The 24,617-nt window shown below is 41.8% G+C and overlaps 1 protein-coding gene across 1 annotated transcript in view; it reads right to left on the bottom strand.

Annotated features, from left to right (window-relative positions):
- The window catches only part of LOC122881162 (atrial natriuretic peptide receptor 1-like), a 105,728-nt gene that overhangs the window by 20,878 nt on the left and 60,233 nt on the right, over positions 1-24,617 (bottom strand). The window contains 1 exon segment of the mRNA XM_044206980.1: positions 468-562. Within this exon segment, the coding sequence (XP_044062915.1) occupies positions 468-562 (95 nt within the window).

Below are 24,617 nucleotides of genomic sequence, written 5' to 3'. Positions count from 1 at the left end.
TTGATTGATTTTTGATTGATAGCGTTTTTTTTAGGTGAGCACTCACTATAAACAGTAACATACATTAAATTATGTCTTTACTGGAAAAACGTCCAGAGGAGTTTGTTGTCTTTTGCCCTGAGTAGTGTCTGCAGGTAGGCTTGTAAAGCCTAATTTCTATGAACGCACAGTAGAAATTGAAAGCGCCCTCGATGAACAGATCAACATTTTAATCAACATCTCTCTTCTCTCTGGGTTTTAGTCTGAAGATCCTGTGGAGAGAGATTTTAGTGAGCAAACCTTAATAGTAAGGGGGACAAAAATAGGATTTTGAAAAATGAAGTGGACATGTCCCCTATTTCCAGTGGAAAGTATACCCTTGATTATAAGCTCCGTCACATCCGTCACCCAGATTTATTCTGCCTGTTCTGGGAATAAACCAGTGACTGTCCGGCCACATGTCTGCCTCTCTGTGTGCGCGTGTTCACCTGGAAGGCGCTGGTGTTGGTGTCGATCATGTCCCACAGGGCGAAGTCTGTCTCTCTGTCTCCGTTCTCGTCCAGGTGGACCAGTCCTGTTACACCTGAGGAACATGAATGAAGGGACAGCATTTAAACGTCACTGACAGTTTACTCAGTTGAAGTGAGTTAAAACACGTCTGAACTAGAAAAAGATTTTATATACGTCCCTTTCCTCGTTCCCCCTGGTGACTGCAGAAGTACCCCTGGTGTGGTAGCGGGGCAGCAACCCTGACAACGAGCTCTAATGCAGGGGAGCTGTAATTGCTCATGTTAAGTTTCATTGATGGTTGGATGAGAAAATACGGCGTTATACTCAATGACACTTATTTGTTTTGAGATGTAGTACTACCCTCGGCCGAGTCTTGCAGGAGGTGTGTTGTTTTCATTTTTGATATTTGGTTTTTTTGATTTTGGGTGTGTTCGTAGGAACTGATGTGAGTGAAGAGGACACAGAGGACAGGGTTAGATGGAGGCACATGATTCGCTGTGGCGACCCCTGAAAGGGAACAGCCGAAAGGAGAAGAAGAAGGTTTTCTTTGATTTTATCAGACAATGAAAAGTTGTGTATGGGACATGAAAGACATGAGTAGCAATTTGTCAGCTTAAAATATGATTTTCACATTTTACAGAAAACTATTAAATGTGCAGCACCAGACTGCGTCTGTGTTACATCATTCTGTGCACCACTATGCATGCAAATGAAGCACAAATAAAATGGAGAGAGAAAGAGCCAGAGAGATAAGTAGTAATAAAGAAAAGATCCAAATGAATCCAGGAGCAGCTTCCATTAACAATAACCAATATTAACAGATTAACAGAGCGCGAGAGGGAGGCGAGACGAACACACAACACAAGTCAAGAGACGAGATTCATTTTCAGAAATCGTTATTTTCTCGGAGCTCTGTCAGTGTTCGTGTCTGCAGCTGTGATGGTAATAAAACAACTGGTGTGATGTGAGACAGACGCAGCTGTAACGTACATTCACTCACATTATGATACCGGCGGTGGAAAGTTACTAAGTACATTTACTCAAGTACTGTACTTAAGTACAAATTTGAGGTACTTGTACTTTACTTGAGTCTTTTCTGCCACTTTCTTCTTCTACTCCGCTACATTTGTCTGGCAGTTTAAGTTACTAGTTACTTTACAAATTAAGATTTTTGCACACAAAACATACAAAGATCTTATAAAATATGATGTTTTGTTTAAATTAAACTACCCAACAGTTTATACAAGTACAGCTAAAACAATTTGTCGATCAAATTGATTGGTTGATTGACAGAAACTTAATTGGCAACTATTTGGATCACATAAGTCATTTTTCCTGTAAATCACTTCCTGGCTGCAGCTCCTCAGATGTGCAGATCTGCTGCTTTTCCTCTGAACGACTGTAATAACTGTGATGTTTGTTAATAACGTCGAGCTTTGGACTGTCGGTCGGACACGACGACACGGTGAAGGTGTCACTTTGGGCTCTGGGTCGTCGTGACGGCGTTTCTCACTGTTTTCACCAGTTTTCCAAACCGGTTCAACATGAGCTCCAGCTCCACCAGCTGCAGCAGCAACATCCTGCTTTACATTAATGCACGAGGAATAATAACCTGATGATAGAATATACAGTTAGGTCCATATTGTATATTTGGACACTGACACAGTTATTGTTATTTTAGCTGTTTACCAAAACATAGTCAAGTTAGTTAGATAATGAATGTGGGCTTAAAGTGCAGACTCGCAGCTTTAATTGGAGGAAGGGTTTAGGAAGTACACCTCGTTAATATGTAGCCGTCTCTCTTTCATGGGACCAAAAGTAATTGGACAAGTGACTCAAAAGCTGTTTCATGGACAGGTGTGGGCTGTTCCTTCGTTATTTCTTTATCAGTTAAGCAGATAAAAGGTCTGGAGTTGATTCCAAGTGTGGAATTTGCATTTGGAAGCTGTTGCTGTGAAGCCACAACATGCGGTCAAAGGAGCTGCAAGTGAAACAGGCCGTCGTTAGGCTACAAAAGCTAAAACAATCCATCAGAAAGAAAGCGGGAACACTGGGAGAGGCCAAACCGGTTTTTGGTACATTCTGAGAAAAAACGAACGCACTGGTGAGCTCAGCAACACTAAAAGGCCTGCACGTCCACGGAAGACAACAGTGGGGGTGATCGTAGGAACCTTTCCATGATAAAGAAAAACCCTCTCACAACATCCAGCCAAGTGAAGAACACTCTCCAGGAGGTAGGCATATCAGTCCAAGTCTGCAATAAAGAGAAGACTTCACAAGAGCAAACAGACGGTTCACCACAAGGTGCAAACCATTGATAAGCCTCAAGAATAGAAAGGCCAGATTAGACTTTGCCGAAGAACACTTAAAAAAAGCCAGCCCAGTTCTGGAACAGGATTCTTTGGACGGATGAAACTAAGATCAACCCGCACCAGAATGACGGGAAGAAAAAAGTATGGAGAAGGCTCGGAACGGCTCGTGATCCGCAGCATACCACATCATCTGTAAAACACGGGGGGGGCAGCGCGATGGCATGGGAATGCATGGCTTCCAATGGCACTGGGTCACTAGTGTTCAGTGACGACGCGACAGAAGGGAGAAGCAGCCGCATGAATTCTCAAGTGTGTAGGGATACACCGCCTGCTCAGATTCAGCCAAATTCAGCAAAGCTGATTGGACGGCGCTTCACAGTACCGATGGACAATGACCCAAAACATACTGCAAAGGCAACCCGGGAGCTTTTTAAGGCAAAGAAGTGGAATATTGTGCAATGGCCGAGTCAGTCACCTGATCTCAAGCCGATCGAGCATGCATTATGCATTTCACTGCTGAAGACAGAACTGAAGGCAGAAAGACCCACGGACAAACGACAACTGGAGACAGCTGCAGTAAAGGCTGGCAAAGCATCACAAAGGAGGAAACCCAGGCACTGCCTGCAAAAGATTCTCGACAAAGTATTAAAAATTAACATTTCATTTATGATTATTTGTCCAGCTACATTTGAGCCCCTCAAAATAGAGGACTGTGTATAAAAATGGTTGCAATTCTTAAAACGGTTCATACAATATTTTTGTTTAAGGCCGAGAGTCTACACTTCAGTTGCATCTTAAATGTTTCATTTCGAATCCATTGTGGTGGTGTACAGAGCCAACATTATGAAAATATTTCCGGACCTAACTGTATAATAGGATAACAGTCACAGGGGACACAGCACGAGGCGAATCGGCTGAAGCTGTGCCTGTTTGCTGACGGCACCTGGATGGAAAAAATGACAAAACCCATCAGAGGTTAATTACAGCCAATAGCAGTTAGGCTGTGTGTGTGTGTGTGTGTGTGTGTGTGTGTGTGTGTGTGTGTGTGTGTGTGTGTGTGTGTGTGTGTGTGTGTGTGTGTGTGTGTGTGTGTGTGTGCGTGCGTGCGTATACAGCCTGGGGGGGGGTGCTATTAGGACCCAGACGACTCATCATCTCCATAGAAACAAGGCAATTAGGGATCAGGAGAGCGCAGGCAGTGATTGGTCAGAGAGGTCACACATGAACACATGAAGAAAACAACAGAATCAAACAAGTTCAAGTATCAAGTACATATCAGTATGTAATATGGTAACAGAATTATTGTTGTAATAATCATTGTAATATGGAAATAAAATGATCCAATACAATCTAAAATGAAAGGATATTATTCTCGTCCACAGTGAACCTGTTTGTACACAGCGATACTCATCAGCTGTTTTATGGTGCTGATAGCATCTATGGAGATGCTGGTTGTATATATTCATTTGATCCTTTTATTGTGCACAAACTTTTTATTGTTTGGCGACGGTTCTTTTATGGTTTTACCACTTGTTTTATTTCTTCAGTGAGGCCACGTTATATTAGGACACTGGATAATGGTTCTTGTTTTGTTTTATTTACTACGTTGAAATGACAATAAAGTATATGATTTTGAATCTTGCTTTGGTTTCGACAACTAAACCACTATGAACTAATCTTCATAGTGGACTAAAATATTTGATTTGTGGGAAAAACACAAGAGCTTTTTCAGTTATTCTCATGTGGATTGTTTCAACGTGAACTTACCATTTCAAATAATCCCGACAAAACTCCAAAATCCAGCAGGTAAAATAAGGATCGAACACAGCACCATTTTCTCAGTAAATATATTTCTAAAGGTGCTATAGACATGAAACTTTCACCAGATGTTGGGAACAACTCGTGAAATCCACACATGCAAAGAAATCAAACCATAGATGTCCATAAATTAAGTTGTGTATAATAATGTTAAATGACACAGGGAAGAAGTATTGAACACACGAAGAGAGGGAGGTGCAAAAAGACAGTCAGTAATTAGAAAGCAGTCCTGCTCCTTGTCAGTGCAAATTAATATCGGCTGGTTCAGTCCCACCTGATGGCCTATAAAAAGGTGTCTCATTACCAAGGTGTCACAGAAGAAACATCTTGTGATGGGTAAAAGCAAAGAGCTCTCTCAAGACCTTCACAACCTTATTGTTGCAGAACATACTGATGGCGTTGGTTACAGAAGCATTTCAGAACTTCTGAATGTTCCAGTGAGCACTGTTGGGGCCATAATCCGGACGTGGAAAGAACATCATTTCACCATAAACCGGCCACGACCAGGTGCTCCTGCAAGATTTCTGACAGAGGAGTGAAAAGAATTGAAGAGTTGTTCAAGAGCCGAGGAGCACTTGTGGACAGCTTCAGAAGGAAGCTACAACCGTTTCAAAGAAAACGATAAGTAATGCACTCAGCCGCCGTGGCCTGTATGCACGCTCACCACGCAGCAAGACTCTGTTACTGAGGAAAAAGCTCGTTTAAAGTTAGCTGCACAACATTTGGACAAGCCTGTGACATACTGGGAGGATGTAGTCTGGTCAGATGAGACCAAAACTGAACTCTTTGGATGCCATAATACACACCGTGTCTGGAGGAGAAATGGCACTGCACATCACCCCAAAACACCACACCGACACTGAGCTTCGGAGGTGGAAACATCATGGTGTGGGGCTGTTTCTCAGCTGGTACTGGCAAACTTCATATAACTGAAGGAAGGATGAATGTTAAAATGTACAGAGACGTTCTTGATAAAAGATCTGCCGCCATCTACCAGGATGATGAAGATGAAACGAGGGTGGACATTTGAGCAAGACAATGATCCCAAACACACAGCCGAGGAAACTGTTGGTTTCAGAGAACGGCCCGGCCAGTCACCTGACCTGAATCCAATCACACTTCAGCAATGCATGCAGCTCGTTTCTCCACACAGGAGGCGTCCTGAAGCCGTCATTCCCAACAAGGGCTTTCGTACGAAGGATTAAATGAATTTCAGTGAGCGTGTTCAATACTTCTTCCCTCTCATTTAACATTATTATACACAACTTAATTTATGGACATCTATGGTTAGATTTCTTTGCATGTGTGGATTGCATGGGTTGTTCCCAACATCTGGTGAAAGTTTCATGTCTATAGCACCTTTAGAAATATATTTACTGAGAAAAATGCTGACGTGTTCAATCCTTATTTTACCTGCTGGATTTGGATTTGAAAGCGTCGGCGTGCAAGAACCGGAACTGTTAACAGCCGAGAAATTCAATAAATCAATCAATCCACTTCATTTAAAACATGAAAAAGACAAAAGAGATAATAGGTATGCAGAAAAATAAATAAAAAGTAATATATATTATGCCACTGTCAAATGAAAACCATATATACTGTCATTATGTATTTATATACATAACTGCATTTTATGTCTTTTTCTTTGTTCCTTCCTTCAGTGCCACTATAATCAAAGTTATCTTATTCTACCTTGTTCTATTTTATGAACTATTTTTTTATTCCTCTATTCCAACTCAACTCAGTTGTTCTGTTTATATATTTTCATGTGGAGCATGGAGAGGACAGTCAGGTGTCTTCATGTCAGAGGATGACATTTAGAGACGGGCTTATTGGACAGGGGCGCGCTCCTGCCGCTGAAATGTCAGAGCTCTGAGCGCTTATCACCGGCATAATACATCTTGACCACACACACACACACACACACACACACACACACTCACACACTGAACCATGTGATGCCGTTATCATTGACCTGTGTGAGTTTTATGTGTTAAGTGATACATTGCTTTCCAGGAATGAGGGTGTTTGTTATTTGTGTGTGTTTCATGTTCATGTATCCCGGTGGGGACTTGAACCTGAATGCACACTAACCCACGGGGACTTGTGTCACCGTGGGGACAAACATTGACGTCCCCACGGGTAGAGACTGCTTTGTGAGGGTTAAGACCTGGTTTTAGGGTTCAGGTTACAGTTAGGTTAGGGGAGGGGCTGGGGAAAGCGTTATGTCAGTGACTCAGTCATTCAAGTGAATCGTTGACTTCTGCTTTCACCAGTGAACACAGAGAGAAACATTCAGTTATCTGCACCTGTGGCAGGTTTTGTCCACTTATTTCATTTTTTAAAAATATGATAATCAGCCGTTTTTGAAAATAGGACTTCAGGGGCTTGAAATGTTTGTTGTCGGCTTGTAGGCTGTGACTTACTGAAGCTTCAGAAAGTCAGAGAGGTCTGTGGTTCTCAATTGGTTGGATGCAGTCCATTCATGCAGCATGTGGATCAACTCCAAAAATGTATTTGCATATATATGGATATATTTTGAGGTTTAGAGAATTACCAGAGCAGAGCCCTTTTAAGAAAACTGACTGTGTACAATTTTAAAATAGCTGACTTCGGTGGTAGTATAAAAAAAACGCTGTGGCAGACAGAAATGTAAAGTTCAACACAAAGTGGCTTTGTGTTTCCTTCTGCTGCTGCAGGGAGGAGCACCGTGACGTATTACAAGCCACCTTCCCGATGATAATGAGGCTTCAGCAGTCTTAATTAAATAAATAAATTCAATTCTCTTTGTGTTTCTATCCCTCCATCACGTCGCAGAAGCAAACCCTGTCCAGGGAAACACAAAGAGGGAACTTTGTACTGAAAAGACTTTACCTTTGGAAGATACTCACTTGATTAGCTCAGACTGCTGAAGCTCATATCATCAGATAAACCTTGGGGATAAAGTCCACAGTCCTTGTTCTGTGCAAAAATACATTCCAATCACTTCCATCGAAATGGCTTCAGGAAGGGATCTCTGTATGAACGGGAGGAATGATTGCAGTAAGAAAAACCTGCCATATGTTCATATGGGCACCTGAATGTTGTTTTAAGACAGGTTTGGAAAAACTGTGAACCTCAAATCTCTAAGTTGCAGTTTCCAGTGACAGATACAAGCTGCCAAAACTGAGAACGAGCAGCTTTGAGAAAAGAGCAGCAGGATTTCGTCTGCTGTCAAGTCCACAGTCACAATTCATCTGAAAACACTGATTATACTCAGCAGTCTCTAAAGACGTGTTCTGCACGTGTTCATGCTACAGATTGATTACCACTCAGATACAGTATGTGCTCCACGAACGTTTCCTGACTTCCACAGTTAATTGAGCGAGGGAGACGGAACAATCGAAGCAGCTGCAGGAACATAAGAAGCCGTGATGAAAATTGGCTTCAGGCTGCGCGGGAGGAACAAACCACAGGAGCATGATAATGGCCTCTCTAATTGCAGTTCATCACGACTAGAATACCTTTTCATCAGAAAATGCTGGTGGATTGTGCTGGTGGGTTCAGGTGTATGGCTCAGTCAGGTGGTGACGCAGTGTGAAGGAAAGATTTGTAACTAAACAGGCAACAACAGTCAGTTCACGCTGAGAGGGATTTCTCTGCAGGTTATATTACAGAAAAAACTCTGCGGCAGAGTCCTTCAGACGAAACGACAAGACACGGCGTTTGTCCACACACATGTGAGTGTTTTCTGATTTGACGTATCGCTCGTCAGAGCCCTCCCAAACCGTTACAAATCACTGTTGGAAAAATACAGCTGTAGTGTCGAGCACGTTTCTGCCTGTCATCAAGTGAAAAACTAATTCTTTCTTTACAAGAAAGTGCAGATTGAAAACTACAATACAATAAAAAAACAATATAAACTGTTCAATCAGCGTTTGGGTTCTAAGAGGGCCTCAGAGTTCCTGTGTTGACTGAGCTCTGGCTGTATAAGCGAGTGATTCAAGTGATTACACTGCAGCTACTTAGCCGTGATGGAATATGTGTTTGTAGTATCTGTTTTGTTGTTTGGTTAAATGTTGTGTTTTGTTATGTACTGTATGTGAAACAGTGTACGCCTCGGGACGCAAGACAGATTTCAGACAAATATTCTGATAATCAAACAGATCCTCTACGATCTGCTGACAGGATCCTAGAGGTGAACCGCTGCTTTTCTGCCTGCCGTTAAGTTGCTCTTTAGAGAAGCTCAGTAACATTTTCCTCTGCAGTGCCACACTGCTCACCACGATCGCTGCTCTCCATCAGTGAATGAGAAAACATAAAGAATGACTGCACAGCAAAAGTCTCCTATTCAGTGGCCAGACAACAAACCGCCCCATCATCGTGCTAGTATCAGACAAAGGGAACAGAAGAAGGTAAACACAGTGACTGCTGGGTGTGTAAAGTTATTAAAGCTTGATACAGCCTGATAGTGTTCTGATTCTGAACAGTCAGCTCCCACGCTGCTGAACCCTTAACAAGCAGCTACACGTCCGACTCGCGTCCATTTCCATGAGTTCAGATTCATCCCACACAACGAGCCCCGCCTGTTAATGCGACAGACACAGCAGACACCACATCCTGCTACAGGCTACACATGGGCATAACGAGAAAAAGATCCAATACCCTGTTCAGCACAATTACACTTAAACCTGCCACCTGGTGTGAACACAACATTCACATATCATCACCTCTTAAGTTGATATGATGAATTAGTTAGCAAACAGCTGCTTGTTTCCGCCTCCAGCAGCTACAGAGTCACATGACGCTTCATCAGGAGGAGAGTTTGTGTCTCCTGATGGACGTCAGTCCGGTCTTCTCTCTGTCAGCTCTGTGTTTGGGGGGAAACATCCGGCTCTTTAGCAGCTAGATGCTCCGCTATGTTCAGCAGCTGCTCTCTGACTGAGTCTGTGTGCTGTTTGCTGCTGAGCGGCTCGAGTTCAGAGGCTTTTTACAGCTTTTTCTGTGGAAACGACGCTCTGAGAGCCGAGAGGGAACCAGAGCAGTGAAGCTGTGGTCCGGACAGATAAACGAGCTGAAAGTCGAGCGCAGCTGCAGGTTCAGCTGATAACTCTCTGTAGCTTCATCGCTGCCAGAGACACCTTTAACATTGTTTTCACAGTGTCATTGTTAATATATATAATATATTTATAGCCGCTTTAAATAAGGATTGGTGTGTGAAATAAACCTTGACTGATTCGAACTAAAGTTACGACTGTAACTTAATGAATAGCCTACGTTTCCCATCATACTACACAATGTCAGCAGTTATCTTTTAAAAATAAAAGTCATCATTTATAACACGATCACTGTAAAAGCTTGTGAACTCGCACAACTATGGTCTCTTCTTCATCGTCTCTCCACGACGGCACGTTTCATCACAGATATGTTTATTGAGAGGAATATGTGTTTTGGTACTTGTTGTTTTTGTGCTGTATCTGGCATAGTGGAAGTTTACTTTCACAAGTTTCTCTCACGTCAGTATGGCAGCTGTTAGAGGCTGTGACGTCATCTAAAGGGCGTCAGTAACATCACGCTACTTCCTGCTGTGCTTCTGAAAGACAGCAATCAGAATTCGCGCGGCCAGTGGACGTTCTCGTCAGTTAAACCCAAACAGGTTGTTTTCAGCACGTGAACGTTTTTCTCTAAAGACGGTCTGATTAAAGTCAGCTGATGAATACAACAATATTCCCAATCCATCAAACACAGTGAGAAGTAGCTGTCCATTAGTTAATGGAGAAAAAGCAGAGAGAGAGCTGTAATCTGATCTCCCTCTCGTGGTTTTTACAGTCAGCCTGCCTCCTTCCTCCCATGACCTATTTGTCATGGATATTATCTCTGATGAAATCTTATTACTATCCCTCCCTGCCTCCCTACCTTTCTCTCTCAGTCACACCTGTTCCTTCGCTCTCACACACACACACACACACACACACACACACACACACAGACACACTCTCCCTCCTTAAATCTATTTTTTTTCGAGGACTGTGGCCTATCATTGTCTATTAAGTATTAATATGCACGAATGAGGATTAGTTCCTGTGTGGAGGCAGCATTCACAGGATCAGACGGAGACGAAGTAGAGAAGGCACCGGAAAGCTTGTAAATGTGATCATGTACATTTAAAATTAAAATAAGAAAAAAAGAAAAAGTGTCACTCGTCCATCACATTGTGTATATTTGATTTTGCTGCAGTGACTCTTGTGCATGATGTGGAGCAACACAGGGCTTCTGAATAAATTAGATTTGGACTTTCAGATTTTCACCCCTCAACTCAGAACAGCCTTTGAATGTCTGTAATTGCAAGACTGAAAATTCTAATTAATTTCAATTCTTTACACTTTAATAACCACAGAGCAAAGATGGTTAAAGGTCCAGTATATTAAATCACAACCACGGCCAGATTAACCCCCCCCCCGTCCTCCCCTGGTCCTCCCCCTCTCTGTACATTGTGCTGGCCTCCAGGTGTTAGAATAAAATGTACATAAGTTATCCCATTTATGTTTTGTTCTTAGTGACTTTACTTCTCTGAAGTACACAGCAATGCTGTGTGTGTATGTGTGTTATTAAACTTGTGTCTGTGAGAATAACAGGAATGCAACCTGCTATCCCATGACCGGCAGGGCAGGCTGATACCGCACCAGATGGTCTCGAGAGTAGTGGCTGCTCCAAGGCCGCTCTCGCAAGATAAACCTGATAACACTGCTTTGTTCTTTCTTAAGTAGCAGTATACACTTCCCCCACTCCTTAGAAAATTATGTAACAGGGAATCTCCTAAACTGAATAAAAAAGAGGAGGATGCATAGATGCACTTCAGAGTGAGTAGGAGATGTAACTGAATGCATCTATGCTTACTCTCCTCGAGTAAAACTTAAGTTAATGCCTTTGTCTTTCTTTCCTTGTATATGATTTAAATGTTCTAGGTGTCTTGAACCTGACACCAGGTTTGATGTTTGGTCATTTGATTAAACATATAGGAACAGTAGGAGCTCAAACAGTTATGGTCATAAAGGAGTTCCTTAAGTCCGGCTCTGTCTGAACCAGCAGCTCTGAAGCTCACGGATTCTGATGTTGTTTCTCATTAGTTCAGTCGGACTTGGGATTTTAGAGGAAGTTACATGCTGGAAATATTTAACACCAGTCAGTGCAGCGCCTGCGTGCAGCTTCCTGAAGTCTGATCAGGTTTGGTAACATCGTGCCTGTATAGAGACCAGAACTAAAACCTGTGCTCACAGACTGTACCTGGCAACACTGCACAGAAGTACTGAGCGGAGGGACACACTGTTGTATCCCTCCTCCCTTTGTGTGGAGGGTTTTTCACCTTTCATCCACAGGTTCATTATTGTTATTTAAAAACCCTTAAGGAAGCACCGACAGTCGAACACGATGATGAAATGTGCTGTAGATTTTCGTCGTGGCTCTGTCGCAGTTTAAATGTCCACTGGAAGCATTTCAGACACATTTTAATATTGTTAAGAGTTGTTTTACTGACATTTTTTTGTTTTTACAGCCAATTGAAACCATGTTTGCAGCTCATTTATCATCAGTGTGATAACGTGGCTGTAATTTACTCGTTTTAATGCCTCTACGCAGCATGTTGGTCTTTATTCTGTTTCTGTATTTCCTGAATAGAGTTGATCAGCAGGAAAAACACCTGCAGCATTCCTTCTCAGACTTTGAGACTAGTTTTGCTCTACGTTTGTCCCGACTGTTACTGCTGCACTGCTAACTTTTACAGTCACCACGCATCACTGCCCTCTGCAGGTAGCAGAAGTGTATGTCAGCCTCATGCTTGTGCTGGCAGAACACGAGACACAAACATCATGACAACTGGCTCATTAAAACCTTGTTCAGCAACACCACCTTTGGAGAAAAACTCCAGAGAACATTTCAGATATGCATGACCAGGTTCAGTTTCACTGATGCAGTCATAGTTGAAACAATACCATTTAACTGCGTCTTCCCCGAACAAAACGAGAGTCCTAGTTTTTCAGAACCGAATCTGTTAGTTGTTAAGTGACACTTTGAGAGTTGTTTGTTTCTTTCCCAACATCTGCGACACCTGTTGATCCCTGCTGGGTCTGTTTTATTTCAAACAGACCTGGACCCTGTTTTGGTCCTGAAAGCTGAAACCTGTTGCCTGGTAACAAGGATCACCTCATCCAAGATGTATCCTGCCCAGTGCTTATAAATCAAAGATGAGAAAAGGCTGACGAATCTCATTATAACATCTGTGCTCTTTCATCACACACTGTCAGGTCAGACTCAGTTACAGAGCAGGTAAACAGGTTCATCACACACAGAGCGTGTGTGTGTGTGTGTGTGTGTGTGTGTGTGTGTGTGTGTGTGTGTGTGCAGCCAGGAGGACACATAAAGTACAGTAAATAAACGACAGCCCCTCTGGTCTCTGCTGTCATCTCCCCTCCAGGTGCCCATTTCTGTAAAGGGAAATGGTTCTTTCATTTCAGGCAAATGACAAAATCCTTTTTGAAGCGGGAGCTCCTCTCAGGGAGCGACTGAAACGGCTTTCAAATGTTTTTTTAGTGTGACTGAAAACTGGCCGTGATCCTGGAAACAGCCAGTGGAGGTTTAGCTGAGAGAGGAGGACAGATAGGAAGAGACAACATCCACTCCAGAAGATGGTTTACATATTACAGGACCAAGAGTCACAACTATTAAATTAAAAAAACACATCTCAAAAATATGCGTCTGATAGAGACCTGTGCCAATTTCAAACTACGGTAGGACAGAATGTTTTTGTCGTCAGTCTTTGAAAAAGATTTCTTATATAGGAACACAATCTTTCATGTCTCCAAACTTAGCTTTTCGGTGCAGCAGAATCAGAAAAGATCGTAGGCCGACCCGCTCTCGAGCAGCGAGCCGCAGACAGTTTGGGACTAGAGTGGTAACATTACTGGCAGAGTTTTACGAAGCGTCGCCAACAACAAAGTTTGATGAATTGATATCTGTCTGTCATTGCTTAATTGATGTCTTTTACCATCTTAAAATAATAAAAAAGTTAAGTACGGACACATGAAGGTAAGAAGGATTATGTTCCTGTATAAGCCATTCAATTTAAGACTGAGATGGTGGTTATACAATAAGTTTTTATATTTTTTAAAAGGGAGTAAAAAGGCAAGTATTTTGAGTTACAATGAGAAGGTTTTATCAGAATGTACTCCTCATAATAAAGAGTAATAGACACTGGACTTGAACTTAAACAAACACTAACACATTCATTTAGAGTGATCTTGACTACTGACAGGGTGTGACATATATTTATATATATATATTTTGATACGTTTCTTATATGTTGTGATTGAAGCCATAAATAACGTGCCATAGATCTACCAGTCCTGTTCTTCAAACCCTACTCGACCCCCACAGCATGATGCTCAGAGTAAGAAGCTTCTTCTGATGCATATTTACCACTTTTCTGGCAGAATGATTGAACTAAGCATGACAGCCATCTTAATCATAATGTGCTGCTTTTAAATCGCTGAATATGATAAAAGCATGTAGAAATGCAGAACATGGTATTCAAATCTGAAAAAAACAAATCACCAATAGCATTAACAATATATGTGAACAAATCATATCCGCTCATTTATTTAACCCTCAGATTCTCCTGAGAGTCCCATTTTGCCCCAGAAAATGACTCCATAAATTCACCACAAACTTTTCAAACCAGATATGTTTTGGTCTCCATCGCCAACCATCAGGTGAGTACTACAAATCTGAAAATCAAATCACCAATAGCATTAACAATATATGTGAACAAAATTCAATCCATCCCTCCAGTAGTTGTTGAGATATTTCAGTGTGGCTCAAAGTGGTGAGAGACCAACAATACCTCAATGGCTGAACATTAACACAGTAGTACAACGTACAAAGAAAGAGACTTACAAATTCAATAAATGTAGCATCGAGCAACGTGTACTAAGTTGAAAGAGTTTTAAAGTTTATGCAGCGACTACAAAAGCAGCTCTGGACCACAGAGGCCTGGAAAGAGGATAGACTATATTTTTGTACTCCTGGCTCACGTGCCTTCATATATTTTCCTTATTATATTTTTTATCTATTGTCCGTCAGTTTAAAATCTATTGAGTCGACTCCTGGTTCACAACATCCCAATCAAGTGAGTCTAAAACTACAAGTACTCTTTAACGTTCGCCTCCTCGTATCAGGGCAGGCAGGTAAAACAGCAACACAGACATTTACTTACACAACGAGGTCACTAAATAAAGCTTCTATTGTAATTCTGAAAGGGTTTGGGTAACAGCTCCAACATGATCTTAATTAGCTTGAATTATGACAAATGAAACCAGACAACCAACCGATGCTGAGGGAGGAGGAAACCAGCTGATTTCTGCAGCACACCCCAGGCAGAGAAACAGCTAATGTGAAAGGTGGAGGTTTGGTACTGAGATCTAAAAATGGCACAGAGACATTCACAATAATGAAAACCTCTGTGTGAGAGACAGACACGAGGCATCCATGTTTGTTTGTTTTTCAGACACTTCTGAATTATTTATCAGAGCTCTAAGAAAAAAAACCATTTGCATTTACATGACCTGCTGCCTGCTGATTTGGTTGTCACGAAGGGAGAGTTGAATGGGGAGGAGAGGAAGAGACATCATGGGAGGCAAAGATAGTGCGCGAGGTGAAAGGTTAAGGTACTTTAAAGCCCTTAGTGTCCGATTGCCGAAATTTACGGCAAAATTCACATTCAGATGACGTCATTATCTCCATGTCCATCGCAAATAAACGTCCATAAATCTGTTCAGAAATCCTACAGCAGACAAAAGACGCTCCTAACTGCAGAACCTGCCTGAGAATCCGGCTGTTTTTAAGTCTCCTTCAGTCTCACAGTGATCCAGAGACAGCTGTCTGTCCGTCCACGGGTCCACTGCAGACAGGAGCTGCTTCAGCTGCTCTAATGGAGACAGTTTGACTACATGTAAAGAAATAAAAGGCTAAAAACTTCCTGTTTACATCTCCCAAAGCATTATGGGAACCATAGCTCAAAAACAATCATTCTGAAAATGTCACCTTGGGCTCTGGAGAGCTGTGACTGTGGCCTTTTTCTCTATTTACTGACATTTTATAGACTTAATTAATCGATTAATGGAAAATATTATTGAGAGATGGGTTGATAAAGACATAATAAATAGTCTGAGCCATATTTGTTGTATCAAACTGTCTTGTCTGTTAGACGGAAACATGTTTTAACTGTAATTATCAGCCCAGACCAGAGCCCTTATTTTGCCGCCTCCCTCGCAGCTGTTAGAGAGACGTGGCGGGGCTGCAGCGATGCTAACAGAGACGGTGTGAAGGCCACGCAGTGATGGATGTCCAGTGGACAAAAGAGCAACAGGCAGACAGGCAGAGATAGGAGACAGACAGAGGAGCAGAGGAGAAACAAGGACGAGAGCCCCGGCTGAAAGGCGGGGGGGAGACGGGAGGCTCTGGTTTCACACGATTACATTTCCAGGCTATTTCTGGGGGTTCTCCTCTGCCGTCTTACAGAGATCAGGTCTCTTTCGATAACAAGCAGAGTTGGCTGAGAGGAGACAAAAAAACAAAAGAAACAACAGAGAGATGAGGATGTTGGCGTGATTGAATGACAGAAATAAGACAGAGAGAGAAGAGAAGATGGAAAAGACATGACGAGAAATGACAGAGGAGATGGAAAGTGAAGGACAGTAATTGAAATGCTGGCAGAGAGAGGATCTGGTCTCGGATACGATTCAGACTTTATCTGCAACTGTTCACGCGGAAGGTCGATAAAGTAAAGGAAACCTTGAGGTGAAGTGAGACTTTGACGAGTTAAAGAAGTTCACTCAACCCAATTAAACCAATAATATGGACTCAAACATTACATGCATTTAAATTCATGAAAATATCTCCACTGCTAAAAAGGTTCAAACATGTATTGTACACACACACACACACACACACAGTCACTTCCAACCCTGCCTCCTACAAACTACGTTCATATAGTACTAAATTATTTTCCCAGTTACGTTATGATGGAAAACATAATCGCTGCCTGGATTACGACACAGTGTTTTCTTGAGTGAATGAGGCGTTCACTGTTTAACCGTATGGACGTCACGAGCGCACAAAGCAGAGGACTTTGACTCCAGAGTCCTGAGCCCCGTCTGTGGTTTGGGTTTAGGCAACAAAAGCCCTTTGGTGAAGGTTAGAGAAGTTTACTGGCTTTGATTTAATGTTAATAAACATAACTGCAGACTTTTTCTGTATTAAACCAGACTACGGTCTTTCTCCAGTCTTAACCGAGTGCTGTAAATGCCTAAACCTCATCGGTCACTACAAGTGCATATTGCATTGCAAGATCGGATATTTTGGTGGAAAACTAATGAAATACTTTGTCAGTGAATATTTTACTGATACATTCAATAACAACATTTTGGCAACTTGCCAAAAAGATGTTAATTAACAACTTTTCCTCATGATGTTAATAGAAAACGTAATCCAGGCGGCATTTCCTTAAAAACATATTTGCTGTTGCTAATTAGATACAAATGTCATTTCTACGAGACAGGGCTGCCACTTGAAATGAAAAACATGCTTCTGTTCTATTTCTAATACTTCCTACTTCCTTTTTAATATTATCTCTAATTATATAATGAATATCCACAAGGATAATATACCCAGTCTTCAGGTCATAATTTAGTTTTGCAGAACCAGCAACATACTGATGATTTACCTTCTTAGCAAGTGTTCAGACCAACAGTCCAGTTTGAGTAACAGATCAGTGAGTTTGCAAGTTTATCAGATGCCAAAACACTGCACAGCGGTTTGTAATACTGAGACAGGATTTCACACCGCTACTCACGTTAGAAAGCAATCTGCCAGAGCTGTGAACTTACACATTCTGTGTTTGAGCCGCTAGAGGAAAGGTCATGCTGGTTCATCCTCCCAGGAGCAGCAGCGGGATCACTGCGTTGCAATATGCCGGTTGGATTTTTGTATTTCTTGGGTACAAGCGGGAAATACCAGCCTGAAGGTGGCGCTAGAGGAAAAGTCAGGTGAACACACCTGGTTTTATTGGTAACGTTGTATTTAACAGGTACGTCATTTCCGAATAATTTCCTATTAAGAAAGAACTATTTAAAGCTGCCCTGTGGTGTTTTCCTGTAAAACAAAAGCTTCTGTTCCCATTCAGTGTTCGTCACCACAACTCGTGTGTGACTCCTTGAATCAAACACGTTGAACGCATTTCCATCCTCATAAAACATCTGCAAAGTCAACTGAAAACATATCCATGTTTACTTGCTGACAGTCTTCTTCTGCACTGTGTTTGTTGGCGCGTGACCACCACCTGCAGATCAGCGGAACAGTGCGACACCATTGGCCGGACGTGCACGAGACAAACTACACCTGGACCCTCTCATTACAGAAACGGATCCACAGCACTACAAGAGATCAAAAACTCCACCGGGTACCTTTTACATTCTAATTAGCCTATAGGTTTATTCATTTAATACTGAAAACTGTATTCTCCATATGTTTAATTGTACATTTTCCTGTAGACAAATGTTATATTTTTGCATGTTCAGCTGACCTGCTGTGCACTAACTAAAAGCTGATTGTAAATAATTAACTGGACGTTTACCGATTGAAAACCATCTCTGTTTTCTATGTAATTAGTGCACATTTAGTTTTTTTCCAGAAAACGTCTTGGAAATTATTTGAAAATTATGAATCTGTAAAAAAAAAAGCTCCAGGGACCGTGAATACACAGAACATTTTATAGAAATCTGGACATTGATTTTTAAGATACTATGTCATGGACAATCTGAAAATTACACACGTGTTTATTAATGCAGCATGAAGCGATTTATTAAACAAAGTGAAGTGTTTCCCTCCACCACTGCACAGTCTGTGTGGACGGTTCTTTCTTTAACCTGAGGTCACACGGAGTGACGACAGCAGAGACACTAATGGAGGACGGATGGATGGAAAAACAAAGAGGTGGAGAGGACTGTTTGAAGAGGGACAGAAAGAAATGAAGAGCAGAACAAATAGGCTGCGTACACACATCTGACCCGGCAGTCACCTCCTGCGCGTCCATGAGGACTAAAGCTTCAGATGGTGTGGGCACGCTAGTGTTTATGTAGTTTGTAGTCTTACATTCTCTAAGCAGATGTTTATGTTGCTTTATTCTGCCCTTTACGGTGCGTTTCCTTGGACCTCAGTGCTACTTACTGGCTTCTAGATTTTTTAAAGGCTTTTTAATGACAGCACATTATGACTTGCATTCTAATACTTTATATATTTTCTTATTTATCTAATAAAAAATAATTACAATAAATGAATTTGATTAGTAATGAGAGAAAACGTACTGCACTCGTTTAAAAACAATCAATGATAAAATAAAACATAACATTTATCTTCAGGGCAGCCATAGAGGAAATAATATAATACATAAGTAATGTGATGAAACTTCTTTGATCCGTGACCCTCGATATACAGTTCTATACCGTTTTAACCTCACTACCCTACTGAGGTTTGAGACTGTAACTTAACTTACAGCACCAGACTTTTGCTCTGTACAAGCTGCGCGCCTCAGATTGATCAGTAATCAGCATAGAAGCCCCCACTTGTTTATTTTAATAACTGAACAGGAGTCAAATAATGGTGAAGACCCACTGAACACAGTGCTGCAGAAGGAGAAGTTCAGCCTGTTCAGGCTGTATAGGTGTGTGAGATTGCAGGCGATGCAGTAACTTTATGCAAAGAGGGCAAAATTTGCCTGGAAGGAAACACTGGCACTGGGGGTCAACAAGTTTGGTCTTTTTCCAGGTATGAAAAAAATCTGTGAGGGTCATTATTGCAGACTTTGGGGTTCCTACTTTGTATGGCACTTCGTCCAATTATGCAGGTGCAGCCAGAAACAAGGTGCTGCTTGGCACAAAGTCACTGAACTGTTAGAGAAAGTGGTAGCAGGTAAGCTGCTTGCTACACTTGTGAGTGCCAACAATCCCACAGCAACGAGCACCGGCAGAGGGCCGCCAAAGAATCGTTTAGCATAACGATTTCTTGTCGTGGCGAGTGCACATCATAAGACTAAAGCAGTGGATCTAAACATGTAAAGTTTCCATCTCAGCCACACAACATTTTTGTGGCTCTGGCACAAGATGATGACATCACCATTCTCACCCACCTAACCTAATAAAAAAGTGGAAACACCGAAAATATAAAACATTTTAAATATCACAAAAGTTTGATCTTTTGGCTGAGGTAGTGTATCGATAAAAGCAAAATTAGCGAATAAATAATGACGTACATGAAGACTTGTGTCGTAAACGTCCACTGAAGAGTCAAAAAGTAACAAATGAAAACATCAGATCTGTGTGGAGCGATGACGAGACTATGACCTTCCTCACGTTAACACATGAAACGAACTTTCCCACATGGTTTCCCATCGTCGTCTCGCTGCGTCCTCTTCTTCTGCGCTGCTTTAACGGCAGCGGCTGGAGGATCGGCTCCACCAGCTGTTCACCTCCATCAGCCAATGAGTTCGTGTTCACGCAGCAGCAGCAGCGGGTGGAGACGAGCATTCATTTGCATTTTCTTTTGCTGATTTTCTGGGAAATCTACATTTGGGTGGAAACCAAATGAGCAGAACACCAGACCTATTTTTAAATCGCTGAAAAAAAAAATGATGGAAAATGATGAGATGTAGGTGGTGATTCAGAGATCTGGAACGAGGCTAAGAACGCCTCACTCCCTCACAAGACAAAAACTGAATAATAACTGATGAAACGCGTCAAAAATGACCGAACACGCATCAGTCATCACCCTGGAAGTGTCCTGTAACTCACATTAAATGCCACCGATTCTTTCACTTGGCGACTGAGGAGAGGGAGGATGGAGAAATCTGTGAGTTTGTGTATGTTTTTATATATATATATATGTGTGTGTGTGTGTGTGAGCCTTGTGTGTTTTGGAGAGGTTACAACAGAGGAAGTTGGTGGAGTTTCGTGTCATTCATCAACCGGATCCGCAGGCTGAACGCACCTCTGACACACAGAAACCTCCCTTCATACAACAACAGCTGATATCAGCACTTATCAACACACTCCCCAAAAACAAGATCATTGAAACAGAACATAAAACTTCACATTTATGACTTTCTGGAGGAAGAGATCTAACTCTAAAGAAGTATACCGGTGTGTTTTTTCATCCCATTAACTGAACATCATGTCGGCTTCACATGACTGCTGAGTTTATATACTGATTTCCTTCCTTCCAGGCAACTATCAGCTGTAGTTCAGCTTCAGTGCTCCGCATATATGTCAATAACCGGTTCATTTAAGGTTTAAGATTGAAGATTTCAGACCTGGGTGATTTGGTCACACATGTGGCTACTGATGGGAAGTGTGTTTTATTACTACAGCTCCAAGTTGGAAATGACACACGTATCAATCACTCAGGACAGTGAACACACCTCAAGCAGCCATCGTGTCAGAAAAGGAAGAACGACTGGGGGCTGAGAAGACTTATTCCCTCACGTTTTAGTAAAGAGGACTAAAGAAAACAGTCGCCTGACAAATCTGAAGTAATGACTCCACTTACGTGAATTGTGCGTATGCACCGGCTGTTGTCTTCTGCAGTACATGCATGCATTGTTTTTTGCGAGTCCCTTGTGTGAGTAAGTATTAGAATCCTGGACGGGAAAACTGGATTCCACCAGTATCAACGAAAACGGTCTATAAAGAGGCAACAGAATACAAATACACTGAATGGCTATTGCTAAAAATATGGTGGCCATATATTCCATCATAATATATTGAAAGTCTCAAGAATAACAACTTTAACATCTTCTCTGCTTTTCTTTTTTTGTCAAAGCTACATTATCGCTCCACTGTCTCGGGGTCATTGTGAAAACTCTCCCTGTTGATGCTCCGACGGCCGCCAGCAGGACAGAAACCAATGTGCCGTCCATGTTTGCTTACTGTTTTTACTGTGGACAACACGGCTGGAATCTTTTGGACACAAAACACACTGTTTAGATGTGTACTTTATTTTCATCACAATAAGTCCTCCGAATCAAACAGCAAAATACGACGTTTGTCCGTAACGTGAAGGACGACACACAGGAGCCTTTTCTGGTCTGAGGTCAGGAGGACAACGTCAAAAACACATCCGTTTCATGATGCGACAGCGCTATGGTTACGGCTACAAAAACAACTTGGTTAGGTTTAGGAAAAGATCGTAGTTTGGGTTGAAATGCTTTTTTTTTATTTAGGGGACGTTAATCATCATGGAAACAGCAATAAACACTTGGATAAGGTTAGAGAATGATCATGGTTAAAGGAAAGCGGCGTTGACTGTCAGTTGGAAACGAGAGACAAACCGTCTCTCGTGTTAAAGTCTGTTTTGTTGCGCTGAGTAGATGAGGTAGTGAGAAGGATCATATAACATTTAGATCTCTGCAGTAAAATAACAGCAGCTGATGATTTTTGGCAGCCAACTCTCAAGTCTTGGATGTTGAGGCGCTCTTAAATACATCACCTCCATCATCTATCTGCAGCACGTTTTCACTCTCTGCGAGCTGATTTTTATAGATGTGATGAAACCAACAGCTGCATGGAAGTGTATCTAAAACCTGATGGATGCTTCAGAAAACTGTAGTATCCACAACTTTATAGAGTAAACATGCATAAACAGCTGTATGGGCCGACTCGTACAGTATTTAAAGCGCTGTATCACTTCATAACCTCATTATTCTTTTTACCAATTCACCAAAAAATACTAAGATTTTAAAAAAAGGAGCAGATCGCTTTGAACTCATTTCCCCCTGGATTTTATATGCCCACACATCCAAAATCACTGCAGTACTTCTACTTCTCAGTTCTGATTGGCTGAGATACATTTAGCCATTACAGAATCCACAACAAACTCACCTCTGACAGCATTAACAGTCCAAATAAACTGAACCCACTCTGCGTTACAGGGAGAGCAGCTCAAACAGAGCCACGTGCCTCCCACCTGCATCTTATTAATAGACTCTTGAACGTAACCCTAACCCACAGCATCAGGATGAAGTGGAAACAATTCCTGTGACATCTCCGCCTGCAGCGAACGGAAATGTGCTTCGAGGGAAGCCAGAGGCAGAGCGCTGAACCGATCTCAGGTTTCTGTTGCCAGCAGGAACGAGACAAGGAGGCCGAGCGCTGGCATTTTCTTTCCCTCTCCGGGATCCTAAAGAGAAGCAGAGGGGAAACATCTGCCAAGGAGCCAAAAGAACCAACCAAACCGATGTGTGTTTTCCAGCCTCAGCGAGCTCAAGCAGTCGGCTCAGGACTTTACCGCCACGATTCAACAGCCACATTCACGTTCGCATCAGCTCTGCCTGCAGCCAGATGTTGTCTTTGTATCTTTTCTACTCTCTCTTACACTTGGTGCACTTCCTGCAAAAAACTCAACACTGTCTGGCAGAAAACATTGTAGAAAATGGTTTTCTGTTACAGCTTTGTTGGTAATAAAACCCATAAACTGCCAAATACGTGCAGTATTCTCACCCTGTGCATTCAAAAAACTGAAAAGAAGCAAAACGTTTTCTCGGACAGCAGTGACGCTCATCACACTTCTGTTGGGTTCAGGTGGAATCTGCGTTTTTTGTATTGTCAAATGTTTTGTCTGTGACATCATGGACGGTTGCATCACGTCTCTGTCGTGGTTCAGACGTCCACTGGCAGTGTTTCAGAGGCGCAGCGTCTTCCATCGCTCTGTTCTTTACACGTTTCAATATCGTCAACAGTTGTTTTGCCGAATTTGGGCTTTTTTTTTTTTTTTTTTACAGCAGACTTGTTTGCAGCTCATCTATGATTGGTACAGTAACATACTTTGTAGTTGTACTTGTTTTAATTACTGTACATAGCATGTTGCCTTATATTCCTTAATAGTGTTTATTAGCAGAAGGAAAACCAAAGCTTTGGAGGAGAAGTGACATAAACAAAAGAAACGCTGGTCTGCTGTAAGCACACAAAGAAAAAGTAAATAACTAATGAAATGCATTGTGAAATATTAAACTCATACCAACAGTCAAAAAATCATTATTATAATTATTATAATCCTCAACTGTTTTCCCAACTCTGTTGTTGTGCCTGGATTATGTTCACAGGCAACATTTGTTTTGAGTGAATGAAGCGACACAATTATCTGCCACAGCGGAGTCGCAAGCAGCTGCTCGGGGAAGGCGGCGTGCAAAGCACCGGCCTGCGACACCAAAGTCTGACACAAGTCTGAGTCTGAGTTGAGGTTTAGGCAACTGAAGCACTTTGGTTAAGGTTAGAGAAAGATCGTGCTTTTGGTTAAATGCTAATAAACAAGTTGTGTCTCAAGTCACTGCGGACTTTTTCTGTATTACACCAAGACCACGACTTCACTAATCCTGACCGTGCTCAGTGTCTGAACATAAAATATAGTTTAATAATTCTGTAGTCACTGCAAGCAGATATTGTATTTCAAAATCAGATATTGTGGTGGAAAACAAATGAAATATGATGCCAGGGAACATTTTCTGATACTGTCAGGTACGTTAATTAAATCCGGCTGGCATTACGTTTCCTTCCAAACATATTTGCTGTTGATCATTTGTTGTATATACGCGTGCTGTGTAGGAGACAGGGTTGCAATAAATATGGCTTTTATACACATAAAGTGAACTTCACACTTCAGAGATACGGCTGATCTGGCAAAAAGATCGTGGACTGGAGAAAACTTCACCCACATCCAAGATATTATATGTATGATGTTCAAACAATTTAATAAAAGTTGATTCTTAACAAATGATTGCTCTAACATATATCATAATAAAACTGTACTGTATATCTGTTATGTAATTCATGTGCTCCCTACCAGCTGCATCACTGTGTGGTATGGCGCCTGCAACGCGTCCTGCCGGAAATCTCTGCAACGCACAGTGAGAGCAGCTGAGAA

Source organism: Siniperca chuatsi, linkage group LG9 (assembly GCF_020085105.1).
Source record: "Siniperca chuatsi isolate FFG_IHB_CAS linkage group LG9, ASM2008510v1, whole genome shotgun sequence".
Lineage (NCBI taxonomy): Eukaryota > Metazoa > Chordata > Actinopteri > Centrarchiformes > Sinipercidae > Siniperca > Siniperca chuatsi.
The sequence above is the reverse complement of the archived record's forward strand: the minus strand, read 5'-3'. Positions and strand labels throughout refer to the sequence as shown.